Below are 16,966 nucleotides of genomic sequence, written 5' to 3' on the forward strand. Positions count from 1 at the left end.
ACCAAGGAGAGGAGGACAGAATCCCATGGAGTGATTTTCAGTTCAGTTCTTTGGCACAGGCGATTGCTTAGCCTGAAGAGGTTCAAATTTGACTGAATTGCGTTTTTTTTTCGCGCTTGAGAACACCCCAATGCAACTGAAATGCTGGAAAGAAACTTTTCTTAAAGGAATTCTGAGGGGTTTGCTTCATCTACATAATTTATTCAGCAAACTGGCAAAACCCAACTTGCCTCCCAGCTATCCAATATTTAAATGCCCCTCTTTCTTTCTGTAGCCACCATTAGAAGATATCTGACAAAAATGCCTATTTGCATTTCTTTTAATTTAAGTTTCTAAACTGTCGGGCGAATGAAAAGTCGAAGGGTTATTACGTTCCTTTTTCCTTAAAAAAAAAATAAAATCGCAGTGCGAGACTGTTGCAATCACTTTTCTCTCCGGAAAAGCAAAGGAATATTACGGTTGTGCTTGGATAGCTTTCAGAAATGCAGCCAAGACTTACTGGTGGTGAAGCTGCCAGTGAGTGCCTCAGACTGCCCTTCGTCATAGAGGCAGAAAATAGCAACAGTATATTCCGTGAGGGATGTCAAGCTCTGCAAAGTGTGTGTTGAAACACGGCCAACCTCTTCCTGCAAAATAAAAGGAGTGCCGTCAATCAGAAACCATGTGGAGAGTCTCAAGGCAAGGCTCAGCTGGCTTGCACCGTCTACATCAGGATGCAAAAGGCAGGCTTGTATTGAGCTGTGTGAGTTTCCTAACAGCTGAAGAAAGCCTCCTGGACGCCAGAATGTACCCTTCAGTGGTTTGGCGAAAGCCTCGTCTTACAGCAAGAAACGGATTGCTTCCTCTCCCCTCCTTCAGCTACAGGGGAGAGACGAGGGAGAAAAGAGGGGGGTGCTATACCCCTCTCCTGTTTACTGTCATAAAATACCAGATCCTGCTGCTGAAATGGACCACCAGGGCTTGGAAGGAAGGGAGAGCACCTGTACGACATGTGTTTTTAAAAGAAACAAACCGCAAAATGGCGCTTCTGTTTCAAGAGCCGTGCAGTTGCTCCTTAACTGCCTTTGGAAAGGTTCGCCCTACCTTCCACTCACAGGGCTGGTGGCGAGGAAGAGGAAAATCTGGCATCAACGCTAATAGAAAATAAAGATGGACTCAGGGAGCAAGGGTGGAATCCAGGTTATGTACGTTTTTCAAAGCCTTGAAACACATTTTTCAAACAAATTGCAGGTGTCTCCCCATTTAGGCAGGGGTTATGTTCCTGGGCACCATGCGCAAACGTAAAATTGCATATTGGGGGGGGGGGCTTCTTCTAAAAAGCTTGTAAACACCATCTAGTTTGGTCCCTCCAAACCTCCTTTCTCAAACTCTAACTCTCCACAGTCCTCAAAGTTCAGTGCAAAGGATTGTGGAATTGCTGTTAAAAATACTCCTGAGATTGCTAGCTGTTTTCCTGATCTTTCCAAGTCATTTTTGCAGTTTTCTCTCTCTTTTTGAATCAATTTTGCCCCTTTTGCAGCTTTTTGCTGTTTAAATTGATTTATTTAAATATTTCATGGCGTCTTCTGAGTTTCTAAAAGGTTATCTTGTGAATGGCATCCCTTGGCATCTCTCTAGGCATGGAGCTTTCTGTAGGTCTCTGAAGTGGTTCTTAACCCAAAGAGAAGTACTTAATCTAATTACGATATCAGTAACTGGCAGATTGCAAACAGGATATAGGTATATCATAATACATTTGCTCCTTAAAAAAACACAAAACCTGTTTCTAAAAATTTGCTTACCTCATTGGTTTCTGTTCCATCCGTTTTGACATACATAATCCGATAGCCTTTCGCTTTTTTAGAAGCAGGATCCCATGTTACCTTTGCTGAATTGTGTCCCACATTTGAAAACATCAGGTTCTGTGGTGGGCTTAAAGGTACTGCAGAAGTTCAAATTACAAACTTTTTTTAAAAAAAATAAAAAATCTGTATCTCTTAAACACATAGAAAGGAAAAAAAACACATTAAAAAAAATGAACTCCATATGCTTGAATTCAAGCTGAATTAGTCCCAATGACTTCAATGGAAGTCAGCAATCATTCCAACAGCTGGTATGTAATCAGTCCCTGGGAATGTTTACAGACTGTCAAAATGTGCAAGTTACATGCTTTTTTTCTCCCTGTGTAACAAAGTGCATACATGCCATATACCACATTTTCCCATGTATAAGACTAAATTTTTTCTTTTTAAAATATGTTTAAAATTGGGGGTCATCTTTGAAGAGATGATCCATCATGTCCTTAGAATCATAGGATTGAAAAAGCCCGCAATGGTAAATAATAATAATAATAATAATAATAATAATAATAATAATAATAATAATAATAATTTATTATTTATACCCCACCCATCTGGCTGGGTTTCCCCAGCCACTCTGGGCGGCTTCCAACAAAACACTAAAATACAATAACCTATTAAACATTAAAGGCTTCCCTAAACAGGGCTGCCTTCAGATGTCTTCTAAAGGTTTGGTAGTTATTTTTATCTTTGACATCTGATGGGAGCGAGTTCCACAGGGCGGGTGCCACTACCGAAAAGGCCCTCTGCCTGGTTCCCTGTAGCTTGGCTTCTCACAGCGAGGGAACCGCCAGAAGGCCCTTGGCGCTGGACCTCAGTGTCCGGGCTGAACAATGGAGGTGGAGACACTCCTTCAGGTATACTGGACCAAGGCCATTTAGGGCTTTAAAGGTCAGCACCAACACTTTGAATTGTGCTCGGAAACGTACTGGGAGCCAGTGTAGGTCTTTCAAGACTAGTGTTATATGGTCTCAGCGGCCGCTCCCAGTCACCAGTCTAGCTGCCGCATTCTGGATTAGTTGTAGTTTCTGGGTCACCATCAAAGGTAGCCTCACATAGAGCGCATTGCAGTAGTCCAAGTGGGAGATAACTAGAGCATGCACCACTCTGGTGAGACAGTCTGCAGGCAGATAGGGTCTCAGCCTGCGTACCAGATGGAACTGATAAACAGCTGCCCTGGACACAGAACTGACCTGCGCCTCCATGGACAGCTGTGAGTCCAAAATGACTCCCAGGCTGCACACCTGGTCCTTCAGGGGCACAGTTACCCCATTCAGGACCAGGGAGTCCTCCACACCCGCCAGCCCCCTGTCCCCCAAAAACAGTACTACTGTCTTGTCAGGATTCAACCTCAATCTTATACACAGATACAATCTCCTCCCATTTTCTTAATTTGGAGTCCCTGAAAGCAGGGGGCATATTATACACAGGGGTGTGTTATACATGAAAAAATATGGTATGCTTTTTTTTTCTGCGTAGAGGGTTATTTATTTGTTTTCATCGAAAGGAATCCAAACATTCAAATCCCTCTTTCCCTGGCAGTCTAAAGCAGAACTGTCCAGGTAGAGTTTTAAGTGCGGTTTATGTACACCAACACTTAGTGTCCCTCTCGACCAAAATTATGGCTCTGTGTCTGCCACATCCCTCTTCTCATGGAGAAAAATGCATCTAGAATCCAATAGAGCAAGGAGAGGAAACCAGAAACTCTCCAGACTGTTTGGACTACAGTCCCCATCATCTCTGGATACAAACACAGCATACATGACTCCCCCCAAAGAATCCTGGGAACTGTAGTTTGTCCAAGGTACTGGAAGCTGCAATTCTGTAAGGAATAAACCACAGTTCTCAAGATTCTTTGGGATAAGTCGTGTGCTTTAAATAGTATGATGTGTAGGTACCCTTAGACTTCTGCATGAGAGCTGGAGTCCAGGAATATCTTGAGGACCAGAGTTTCTCCCATCCTTGTTATAGTGAAGAAAGCAGTTGGAAGTAATTATGAGCAAAAACAACCACAACCCAGTCAGCTGGGAAAGGATGAAGCACTGTATTACCCCCTCAAAAAAACCCCACAGTCTCACAAGGCTGTGTTATTTACATTTTTAAACCTCTTTTCCTTGCACACATTTGTAATGTTGCATGCAACTCACTCTCTGATTTCATGACTACATGTTTACTAGTGTAAGCTGTTTTGAATGAAAAAGTCTGGATCCTTTCATAACACAACAGAAAAATGTGCCAGCTGAGAAACTTCTGGCTTTAGACACAATTTTCTAGGAAAATGTTCAGCGCAAGCCATGCGAAAATGAAAACACTGGTTTGGCATGAAATCAAAGAGACGGCACATGAAATATTTCCGCTGGAACTGTGCCTTACATGTCATTACACACGTGTAATGACAAGGACAGGGACACGGGTGGCGCTGTGGGTTAAACCACAGAGCCTAGGGCTTGCCAATCAGAAGGTCAGTGGTTCGAATCCCTGCGACAGGGTGAGCTCCCAGTCCTCGGTCCCTGCTCCTGCCCACCTAGCAGTTCGAAAGCACGACAAAGTGCAAGTAGATAAATAGGTACCGCTCTGGCGGGAAGGTAAACAGTGTTTCCGTGCGCTACTCTGGTTCACCAGAAGCGGCTTAGTCATGCTGGCCACATGACCCGGAAGCTGTACGCTGGCTCCCTTGGCCAATAAAGCGAGATGAGCGCCGCAACCCCAGAGTCGTCCGCAACTGGACCTAATGGTCAGGGGTCCCTTTACCTTTAATGACAAGGACCTATGGAGTTTCACATGAACCTCCCCCATGAATTGAAAGAGTACATGATGGGGATCGGGGGCCTGAGTGGTCTAGCCAGGGCTAACCCTACCATTAGGCAAATTGAAATGACTGCCTCAGGCAGCGGATGCTGAGAGGAAGAAGCAATCACTTTAAAGGCCCCTGACCATTCCTAAGTGATGGAAGACAGAGAAATGTATGGTACCCAGCTTGCCTAGCCACTCCAGACTGTCATGTTTGTTTCAGGTGCAGTGATGTAAGAAGAACTGCTAGTCCAATCGGCTTCTTTATATGGAATGGGGAGGGGTGCTACCTTCTGGAGAACGGCTGCCAATCAGTCCAGAGAATACTGAGTTAGATGGACCAATGATGTGACTCAGCATAAGGCAGTTCTCTGTGTTCCAGCACAGGGGGGCAAAGAAAATATTTTCATGGAGGGTAAAATTAATATAATAGTAATAATATTTTATTTATTTATACCCCGCCCTTTTCGGTTCAGGAAACCGGGCTCAGGGTGGGTAACAACAAATTTAAAATTGATGCAACAAAAAACAGCATAAAATACAGTATAAAACGTGAATAACAATAAATTCAGAATTCAAAAATCAATTTAGGGGGGAAATCCATCCAATAAACATTAGATGATCACCAGGACTAGCTGGCTAAATTAGTCCTATTTGGGCCAGCGAGGAGACCAGGGGAGAATTAGCTGTGGGATCCTAGAGCGGGCAATCTTCATAAAAAGGGGAGGGGGAGGGAAGGAAGGAAGGTGAATAAAAGATCAGGCTACGTTCAAATTGAAAGCCAGGTGGAATAGCTCTGTCTTACAGGCCCTGCAGAAGGAAGTTAAATCCTGCCGGGCCCTGGTCTCATGGGACAGAGCATTCCACCAGGTCGGAGCCATCACTGAGAAGGCCCTGGCCCTGGTGGAGGATAAATTAGCAGGACAATGCTCTTCAATATCTTAAAACCAAATACAAACAAAAAGAAGAAGCAATGCATTGTGGTTACTTTGTTCTACTTCATCATAACCAGATATTTTGGTGGTTCTGGGGGATATTCATAAATGGTGCCCACCTGTCCTCCCTAAACGATGGCTGTGGGAATGAATACTCTATGCCAGAAACTCATTTTCAAACACGCAAACCTCTCCTAGAGTTTTGCTCCTGGAGCATTGAATCACCTACATGTTGTTTCTTGTCCTGTAAGCGGGTCACTGGCTTCCTCTCCAAACATGGCGTAAACCGTGACCGTGTATTCTGTGTTGGGCAGAAGACCCTCCAGTTCGATGTCTGTCGAGCTTTCTCCAATTTTCATCTGTGGATGAAACAAAGGGACGGTTCATCATATATAAACCAAGGAAGCAGCATAAAAAGGGGAGAGGGAAGTCCTTATTCCCCAAGGGAGAGCCCTTATTTATTTATTTATTTAGTCAATTTTGGGTGCTTGAAAGTCTCCTCTGCCAAACCAAGTAAGGAGGGCGTGGAATCACAGATCCAGAATTTTTGGGAGACAAATGGCAACTGGACGGAGGTGTGTTATGGGGAAAATGTTAAACACCTCTTTGTCTGCCACTTCCCCTCATAAATCATTGCCTCCTGATACAGTTTTGCAGAGGAGAAGCAGCAACTGAGGTTTGAATATATGAAATTGAGGAAGAACATGCAAGGCCAGCCTTGCAATGCATGAGAGTGAAGAAATCTGCCTCAGAGAGCAGTACCAAGATGGAGAAAGAGACTGGGGAAGGTGGGAACTGGTGTCTTAATGGTACAAGAAGACTTTTGAAAGTGTTGGCTTTATCCAGAGGTGGGAGTACCATTTGGGATCTGGTCTTGAGTCAGAACCAGATACATGTTGTATTGCCCATAGAGACACAGTACAATCGTTCATTTTAAGGACTAGAAATAACCACCCAGTATACAGGTGAGAGGAGGAGACCTCTGCACAAAAGGCCTCAAGGTTCCTCTTGTGAGATTACGGTTGTTACTCCAACAATAAAAGAAAACACACCTCAAAATGGCAGCTGGAACCAGATGGTTGTGGAGATGGCAGCTATGATTAGTGCATTTAAGAATTATTTCCATAGGGCGAGGTTTAGTTACTGCTAATGCAGTTTGGAATTTGAAGTGAGTCTTTCTGTCCCCTTGAGCTTCTTCACTGGGTGTAGTAGTAGTAATAATAATAATAATAAAGACTGACTTATTTGTTGAAAATCTGTCTATAGGGTGAGGTTCTCGAGCTTGCTGATTTCAGCAGGTTTTCATTGAAGGGGGTACATGCCCATAGCTACAGATCATGCAAAGAACAAAGCACAAGTCTATGCGAGCTCTCTACACCCTCACCAGAGCCTTGCATGCCTTTGCATGTTGTAAAGTCTCCTTCTCTGAATGGGAATAAGTACAATTTCAAACACATAAACTGAGCAATGGGGCAGAGATGGTGCCCCTTCACACTGTCTAAAGGAGATTTTGTTCACCAAGTCAAGAAAATGCATACTGGTTCTGACAATGGAGGGAAGGATCTGTAGATTTCAATCCTCGCAGTTTCTCATTCTGCTGATCTTAAATTCAACTCTTTACATTTTGCAGCTATTTGTGATTTTCTCACCCTTTAAAAAAAGTCCTAATGAAAATTCATCAGCATTTCAATGAAGTTTTATCCTAATAAATACATTTTGTATGCCATCTTAGCTAATGTGAAACATTTCTGCAAATAATTTCCCCTATTTCGATGCATTTCGGTATGCTATTTTCAATAAATTCTTTATTTTTATGCACACTTTCCACTAATATATTGCTGTTGTTTTTTAGTCATTTAGTCGTGTCCGACTCTTCATGACCCCATGGACCAGAGAATGCCAAGCACTCCTGGCTAATATATACATACACCACTAATATATACATTATTTTATAAGCTTTGTTCAGTTGGAAAACTGCATTGCAAAATTCAGATGTGTGTGAATTCAATTCACATGTGCTTCGATTCACATGTAGTTTCAGAAAGTGGAATTTTTTTTTGGGGGGGTGACTTTAAATGTGTAATGAATCAATACTCTCCTTTGTCTCTAATTCTGACTAAATCTTAGAAATTACCAAGGACCAAACAACATGTTTCATGCGTAGAATGCAGCTACATCTTTGGTTTTTCTTGTTTGGAGGTTCTAGCAGGGGAGCGCAGCTATCGTATACCCTTGACCAAAGAACGGTACACTCCTTCTATCTGGGATGGTCGTCCTCTTCCACCGAGCGTGCAGCTTCGGGAGGGATGCACATGGAGCGGTGAGGGAGGAAGGGGACACCCGCCTAGCCAGCCAGATCAGCTGAAACAACCCTGGCGATCAATGGAGTGACAGATGTCACAGCCAGATCGCCTTCACATCCCATCTTTGGTTTTTCTTTAATCGATTAATTACAGTTATGGGGGGGTTTCAGTGCTAATTGTGAGCACAGCAAGCTGGGAAGGGAGGAGTTTTGCCTCTCTCCTCTGCAGCCACAATCCAGAAAAAAATTTACACACACCCATCCACAAAGCAACAAGGCTCAGGCACTGTCTACACATCCTTCTTTGAGAAGAACATATAAGTCCTAATAAAGTGTCCTGTGGAGGCAGTGGGACTTTCAAGAAAATAAGCACACACTTTGAAGAGAAGATCTGTCATGTCCTTAGAATCATAGGGTTGGAAGGGCCCTCAATGGTAAATAATAATAATAATAATAATAATAATAATAATAATAATAATATTTATTATTTATACCCCACCCATCTGGCTGAGTTTCCCCAGTCACTCTGGGCGGCTCCCAGTCAAGTGTTAAAAACAATACAGCGTTAAATATTAAAAACTTCCCTAAACAGGGCTGCCTTCAGATGTCTTTTAAAGATAAGATAGCTGCTTATTTCCTTCACATCTGAAGGGAGGGCGTTCCACAGGGCGGGCGCCACTCCCAAGAAGGCCCTCTGTCTGGTTCCCTGTAACCTCACTTCTCGCAATGAGGGAACCGCCAGAAGGCCCTCGGAGCTGGACCTCAGTGTCCGGGCAGAACGATGGGAGGTGGAGACACTCCTTCAGGTATACAGGACCGAGGCCGTTTAGGGCTTTAAAGGTCAGCACCAACACTAATCCAACCCCCTGCAATGCAGGAATCTTTTGCCCAATGTGGAGCTCGAACCCACGACCTTATTCCACAAACATTCATATTCCACAGACATCTCTTCTGGTTGATGCCAAGCTCACCTCCTTCTCATCTGCAGCCAGCCCATCCGTTAGAGGAGCGTACAGAATCATATAGCCGGTTGCACCGGCTACTCTGTTCCATTTCACTCTCATGCTGCTGTGAGACACGTCATACAGCTCCAGATCTGAGGCCATTGGCAAGGCGACTGCAAGGGGTGGAAAACAATATGCAGTTACTTAGAGAAGAGCAGCTGAAATAAAAATCATTCTCTAACAGTAAATTCAAGGCTTCCTTTGTCAGGAATGAACAACCAACTTTGTTTGAACGGTGATGACCAGGACGACCTGCAGCAAATTACCGATGCAAGGACTTGATGAATGAATGAGGCACAAAATAGCTTATTTCTTTTGCGCTGCCATATGCATGGGAGGTACTGCCTGAAAATATGATTGCGCTTCTAATTCTTCTTCATTTTGGATCATGTTTCTTGTTTTTCTGTTAGATTCCTCATTTATCTTACTGGGATGAATATGGTGATAGAGCCATGGTGCAAAAGGTTTAGGTTTAGTAGATATTAGGATTTCATTAGAACTTGGATGTTATAACTGGGATATGTTATAAGACAGTCTCAGTGTAATAGAAAAGGGGTTATGAGAGGGGTTGGGGGGGTAATTATTGTGCAAAGCCTGTGTGCCAGACTTTGAGAATGCAGTCAAGATCAGGCATAGGCAAACTCCAGCCCTCCAGATGTTTGGGACTACAATTCCCATCATCCCTGACCACTGGTCCTGTTAAGACCCATGTGTCTTAAGATCCATGGTCAAGATCCATGTGTAAGTAGGAATGTGTGTGCTTACTTCTGAGCATCAGCAGTTAGAATATGAAGAGTTAACTAACCTGGGTAAACTCTTAAGTCTTTGATCCCAGTCAATCAACAAGTGTTGATGAAGTCAAATGCTTGAGGGAATTAGCCCTTAGTACTTCAAAGCATCAAAAGAACTGACCGTTAAAATGCACACAAATAAAGGAGGCTCAGTTTTTAGGAACAGCAGAATTAGGAGATGATGATGATGATGATTTATTTATACCCCAGCCACTTTGGGCGGCTCCCAACAGAATATTACAACCATGATAAAACATCAAACATTTAAAACTTCCCTAGATTTCGCCAAATATGTTACCATATTGTGGTAGGAGTCAGAATACAGATGTAGCCTTGGATGAATTTTAAACACAGGCAATTCTGTATTTAGGCTTTTTGCACTCTGTATATACATATGATACAAGCAGGGGACGTGGTCTTGGGAATTTCACATTAGCATAATTATTATTATTATTATTATTATTACTATTACTATTATTATTATTACCCCGTCGATCTGGCTGGGTTTCCCAACCACTCTGGGCAGCTCCCAACACAACATTAAAAGCACAATAAAACATCAAACATTAAAAGCTTCCCTAAACAGGACTGCCTTCAGATGTCTTCTAAAACTCAGATAGTTGTTTATTTCCTTGACATCTGATGGGAGGGTGCTCCACAGGGCAGGCACCACTACCGAGAAGGCCCTCTGCCTGGTTCCCTGTAACCTCACTTCTCGCAGGGAGGAAACGGCCAGAAGGCCCTCGGAGCTGGACCTCAGTGTCAGGGCTGGACAATAGGGGTGTAGATGCTCCTTCAGGTATACTGCCTTGGTCTCAAGTGCTGTGTGGAACAAGGCCCTCTTGAGAGGACCGTGCTGTAAGATCTGGACTCCCTCCATCTAAACTCAGGTGTAAATATGTGAATAAATCATATTTCTTAAAGCTACAACAGTCTTGATTCTCCAAAGCAGCACAGACTCTAGGTGAGCGCCTGGAATCCCCCTGAAATTTTACTACCGCTTGATAAAGTGTTGGGGTGGCACCCAATTTCTGTAACAATATATTCCATTTCTTTGTTTCCATAGGCCAGCTGAAGCATTACACCTATCTGCATGCCGAAAAACTGGCTGCCCCGGGTATGATACAAGGATTTTCAAACGTTAGGTGCAAAAAACAACAACCCATCGCTGCCACATTCCAAAGGGTACTACTACTACTACTACTACTAATAATAATTTATTATTTGTACCCCGCCCATCTGGCTGGGTTTCCCCAGCCACTCTGGGCGGCTTCCAACAGAGGTGAGAAATACACTAAAATGTCACATATTAAAAACTTCCCTGAACAGGGCTGCCTTCAGATGTCTTCTGAATGTCAGGTAGTTGTTTATCGCTTTGACATCTGATGGGAGGGCATTCCACAGGGCGGGCGCCACTACCGAGAAGGCCCTCTGCCTGGTTCCCTGTAACTTGGCTTCTCGCAGTGAGGGAACCGCCAGAAGGCCCTCGGAGCTGGACCTCAGTGTCCGGGCAGAACGATGGGGGAGGAGACGCTCCTTCAGATATACTGGACCGAGGCCATTTAGGGCTTTAAAGGTCAGAATTGTGCTCGGAAACGTACTGGGAGCCAATGTACGTCTTTCAAGACCGGTGTTATACTAAGGCATCTTCCAAACAGGAACATGTAAATTGTAGTCCTCCAGGTGTTGTTAGACTACAACTCCCATCATCCCAGATCCCCAGCCCTATTGGCTGGGTTTGATGGGTGTTGGAGTCCAAAAGCATTCAGAGAGCCACACACCTGTTTGAGGATCACGTTCCATTCACACGCAGCATTGGCTGAGCTTGTTGAATCCCTTCACCCTGAACTTATGGAGATTGTGCCCTCTGGGGTTCCCAAGTCTTCCCCATAGGTGCAACACAAGAACTGCAAACAATATAATCCTAAAACAGCTCAGTCGTAGAATATGACACTCTTAATTTCAGGGCTGTGAGATTTCTTCATTGCAGGTGGTGGAACAGACGATCCTTTCCAATTCAGCGATTTTAAAAAATGTTATTTGTACTAACATATTCATTTTTATTCCCACCTTCCTCTTATATATGCATTTTTGTAAACATCGGTTGATTGGCGAACTGCATCGCAAAATTCAGATAAGTGCAATTTTTGAAGGATGGATGCTTCATATTGCTTTGGAAAGTGTGAATCTCGTATATTCTCATTTAAATGCAAACTAAATCCAATTTCACACACATAACCCATCCCAAGGTCATACTTTCTTCAGGTGCTCTGGAGGGTCTCCCGTGATGTTATTGTTGACCACTTCTCTCTACACAAGGGAACCTGTGTCTCTCCAGATGCTCTTAGATTCCCAAGTCTCAATAGCCTCAGCCAGCAATATCTAGATCAGTGGTTCTCAACCTGTGGGTCCCCAGATGTTGTTGAACTACAAGTTCCATCACCCCTAGCTAGCAAGGCCAGAGCTCAGGGATGATGGGAGTTGTAGTCCAACAACATCTGGGGACCCACAGGTTGAGAACCGCTGATCTAGAGAGTCACAGTTTTTCCATCCCTGGTCTGACCACCCCACCACCAACACCAAATATGCACTTATCTTTAACATTTTCCACGTCTCAAATGCTCATGGCATGAATTAATTTATATCCATGGCTGGCTGCGCTGTTCAGTCGAGATTTCATTTCCTGCAACCTATGCACAAATGTGTGGGTTTTCATATTTGCCGTTCATTTTAATCTGTCACCATCTTCCAACGAGGTCAAAAATGTAAACTATATTTCCCCCCGCAAACTCCCAAAGGCAGCATTAATATATATATATATATTTGAAATGGAGTGATTAATTATTTGCACATTTCAAGAGTATTGCTTTATGACACTCAAGCAAAGATTTGTTAAAACGGCGCTTGGAGACATTCAGCCTTGGGCAGTTGTGCGATCAGTTCTGAAAAATGTATAGGGATGGGCTTAGTCAGAACTTGAAAAGTGACTTTGAGAGTGCGCCAGGTGCTTTGGGATGTGATGTTACTGCGTCAGTATGCGGCAATATTACCACGGAGTTACTCATTAACCAAATCCTGACCGAGATGGATCACATCCTGGCCTACACATAACCTAATTCTTATGCAGTGCAATCCAATGCATGTCAGCTCAGGAGTAAGTCCCACTGGGAACAATGGCGCTCATTCCCAAAGAAGCATACATAGCATTGATGCCCTAGTTCAATAATTCCCAGTGCTGGGGCACATGAGTGTGCCGGGACCTGCCAGCATGCTGTGTTAAATGACAACCCAAATAATCCACCTACACAGAAGTTGCCCGCAGTGTCTCTGTATGATTCACTGTCCCTTCCTCGGTGGGAGGCATTTCTGTTGTGTCACTGCTTTGGGTGTGATTGGATTCAGAGATGCAACAGAGCAAGGTATAGCTAAAAAAGGTAAAAGACCCTTGGATGGTTAAATCTAATTGAATTTGACGATGGAGTGCATAATATGTATCCATTCTTAAGGAAATCAGCCCCAAATGCTCACTGGAAGGACAGATCCTGAAGCTGAGGCTCCAATACTTTGGCCACCTCATGAGAAGAGAAGACTCCCTGGAAAAGACCCTGATGTTGGGAAAGATTGAGGGCACAAGGAGAAGAGGATGACAGAAGACGAGATGGTTGGACAGTGTTCTTGAAGCTACCAACATGAGTTTGACCAAACTGCAGGAGGCAGTGGAAGACAGGAGTGCCTGGTGTGCTCTGGTCCATGGGGTCACGAAGAATCGGACACAACTAAATGACTAAATAACAACAAATGGGGTGTGGTGCTCATCTCTGCTTTCAGGCCAAGGGAACCGGCGTTTGTCCGCAGACAGCTTTCTGGGTCATGTGGCCAGCATGACTAAACTGCTTCTAGCATGACAGGACACTGCGACGGAAGCCAGAGCACACAGAAATGCCATTTATCTTCCTGCCACAGCAGTACCTATTTATCTACTCGCATTGGCGTGCTTTCAAACTGCTAGGTTGGCAGGAGCTGGGGCAGAGCAACGGGAGCTCACCCCCATCGCACAGATTCGAACCGCCAACCTTACGATTGGCAAGTCAAAGAGGCTTGGTGGTTTAGACCACAGCACCACTGCGTCCCTGTGAGGGCAGGGTATAAGCTCAGAGGTAGACCACCTGCTTTTCAGACTCAGTCCTGAAATTGAATGGCATTTCCCATTAAAGGTTTGGCTAGCAGATGATGGGCCCCAGAGCTTCTGCCAGTCACAGGAGACACAGGCCTCCATTTGTAGGCAGATTCTTTTGAGGTTTGCACTGAAGAAGTAGCAAGATGCAGGAAATCTCTCGCATCCAGCTGCCCCCATAAAGCAGCGGTATTCGTCAAAATGGCTTTTTCCAAAAAGAAAAGAAAAGGAAGAACTATAAAACTGGGTCCGTACGCAAGAGCATGTCAAGACACAAACCTCTTAAAAGCATCTGTGGCATCCCTAAAGATATGGTGCTTAAGCATAAATAAAAGACTCTTCTCCATGCTGCTTGGAATGCAGAGCACACGCACACTTCTAGAAATACCTTGCTAGGCACAAGCATCACATAATTACTCCTTCCTGGGTGATAGCTGAGGATTGGCGCCAGGTATGGAAGCAGACCTTCCATTCCCTTACTCACACAACCCAGAATCAATCAGCAGAGAGGAGTTGGAGTGCAAGCTCTTATCACCGAGGCTGTGGTCCAGTGCATATTTACTTAGGAGTAAGTCCTAAGAAAAGGGACGCAGGTGACACTGTGGGTTAAACCACAGAGCCTAGGACTTGCCGATCAGAAGGTTGGCGGTTCGAATCCCTGCGACGGGGTGAGCTCCTATTGCTCAGTCCCTGCTCCTGCCAACCTAGCAGTTTGAAAGCACCTCAAAGTACAAGTAGATAAATAGGTACCACTCCGGCTGGAAGGTAAACGGCGTTTCAGTGTGCTGCTCTGGTTTGCTAGAAGCGACTTAGTCATGCTGGCCATATGACCCGGAAGCTGTACGCCGGCTCCCTCAGCCAGTATATGGAGATGATCACCTCAACCCCAGAGTCGGTCACGACTGGACCTAATGGTCAGAGGTCACTTTACCTTTACCTTTACCTTTAAGTCCTACTGAACTGTATTAGACTTGGCATAGGCCTAGGCTGGTCAAGTGAGGCTTCAGGGTTGATTCTGGCCACTTGTTCTTAGTGCAGAAACCAGAGTGTAGGAACTTGCACTGGCAGAGGAAGAGGAAGAGGAGTGTGGGGGGAGTGCACCGCCCCTGGCAGCACGATCCTGGCAGGGTGCCATCGCAGCTGCTCCCCTCCCACACTGGGCGCCGTGCCCTCAGGATGTGCACCAGCCCCGCCCCCGCCTGCTCTCTGCCCCCCAGTGCTGGAGCATGAAGCTCCGCCACTGGGAACTCATAATGCAAATGTGGGTTATGGCTAATATGGATTTAACATTCTCATCGCAAGCCAACTGGAACAAGAAACACTTTAAGCCTCATGCATGGTGAAAAGTCAAACTGAGGCCGGAGACAGCAAGGTAAGCCTGTGGTTAATTTTACAAGCACTTTTTACAAGGGGTGGCTCTTAAATGAAACAGACTTCACCTGAAAACAAAGAAGTTACTATGTCAGAGAAAACAGTTCATATGCTAACAATTTTCCTGATGCAGAAGCTTTTAGCTTATTCCCAGAGGGGTCTATCTCATGCAAGTACCGCTCTATTTGAAAGTAAGGTGGTCAGATCCCAATGAATGGGCTTTACTGCCTCATTAAGAAAGTAAAGCGTTTGCTCTGACATGACAGGTTGCCTCTGATTCTCCCCCGATAACTTTTCTTGAGAGAGCACCCATTGCCTGTTCAGATTTCACATTTTATGTAGCCTGTCCATGGGAGAGGGGCACCTTGACAGGTAAACTTATCTAGAGGAGAATGACAGGGGGAAGGAAACAGCAGCAGCCTGAAAGGCATGGAAGGAAGCAAACTTTCAAATCTGATGCAATATCAGACACAGGTTTCAACCTATGTGGGCTTCCTATTGGCCACCGGGAGAACAGGATGTTGCACTAGATGAGCCACTGGCCTGATCCGGCAGGTTCTTCTCATGCTCTTAAAGCTGGAGTTACCAAATGTACAGGAAGGATTGCAGAAACCCTGTTCAGGTGTTCTAAATCCTTCATGCAATGAATGAGAGAGAGAAAGAGAACCATGGTGTGGCGTTTGCCTCCTAGGATGGGTGATAAGGAAAGGGTTAAAATAGGTGTGATGTGATTGGCCAGTGAGAATGCAAGGGGGGAATAAAAGTTAGAGTGGGAGGTTTTGAAAGTCAGTTGAGGTTTGGGAGCTGAAGAAGGAAGAGGGAGGTTTAGGTGTGGGTTGGTAGAGTTGTATTGTGAGAGAGTGAGAGGAATTGTTAGGTGGAGTCAGATAGATAGTTGGAATAATCAGTTTGGAGTTGTTAGGAACTAAGAATAAGAAACTGACAGGAGAAAAATGAACTGAAACCATAAGCTTGTTCCTGCATTTAAAAATAAACTTGATTATTGGGTTATGTTAACAACTGACTGGACTCCGTGTGTCCCCGTGAGATATGGGGTGGTGTCAGCGGAAAAAGCAATTGCAGTGGTGGCACAGGGTTAATAGACCAAATACATTCCTGATTCAAATACATTCCTATCACCCTCCACCAGCTGGAGGGAGATCTTTTGAAGTGGGGAGCCTGTTTTTAAACCCATGGAAGCTCTACATGGATTCCATAACCTGGATTTTCCAAGCAGAGCAGGCTTTCCACTGCAGATGTTTGCCTCTAACTTGTGGAGGGTAGTCAGGAAGGCAACAGGGGAGGGGGGGCAGGCAGAGCTAGCGAATTGTCACTGCTCTGTCATCACATCAAAGGTTTTGAATGCCTGATTAGGGCCGAAAGAATCCAGCTTCGGCACAGCTCAGAAACAGATATGCACCGACTCTTTGTTCTGTTCCATTACTTACGCGTAGTTTCAGTACCCCGGAGGCCCTCGCTGGCAGAAGTAATGTATATGGCAAAAACAGCGATCTGGTATTCGGTTATAGACATCAGGTTTTTCAGTACTGCCGTTGAATCGCTGCCATGCACAACCACCTGTAGGACGAGACAGACCGAATCAAATCAAGATTTTTTTTCAAATGCATACCAAATCAGGCTTTCTCCTTTGCCTAGAAATGAGCCTTAACACGAGTCCAGGAGAAAGAGAAGTGACTGGTGAAAGATAGAGAATACCAGTTGATTAGCAGTCACTAATGATTTCCACCTCCCCCCCCCAAA

General features: G+C 44.6%; 1 protein-coding gene across 5 annotated transcripts in view; it reads right to left on the reverse strand.

Annotated features, from left to right (window-relative positions):
- The window catches only part of COL14A1 (collagen type XIV alpha 1 chain), a 134,757-nt gene that overhangs the window by 67,105 nt on the left and 50,686 nt on the right, over positions 1-16,966 (reverse strand). For all 5 annotated transcript variants that reach the window (XM_083748866.1, XM_083748867.1, XM_083748864.1 and 2 more), the window contains 5 exons: positions 16,654-16,783; positions 8,837-8,982; positions 5,793-5,922; positions 1,782-1,921; positions 500-626 (listed from right to left, as the gene is read on the reverse strand). In XM_083748866.1, coding sequence (XP_083604992.1) covers positions 500-626; positions 1,782-1,921; positions 5,793-5,922; positions 8,837-8,982; positions 16,654-16,783 — 673 coding nt within the window. The remainder of the gene's footprint in view (positions 1-499; positions 627-1,781; positions 1,922-5,792; positions 5,923-8,836; positions 8,983-16,653; positions 16,784-16,966) is intronic.

Source organism: Podarcis gaigeae (genome assembly GCF_964106915.1).
Source record: "Podarcis gaigeae genome assembly, chromosome: 7".
NCBI lineage: Eukaryota > Metazoa > Chordata > Lepidosauria > Squamata > Lacertidae > Podarcis > Podarcis gaigeae.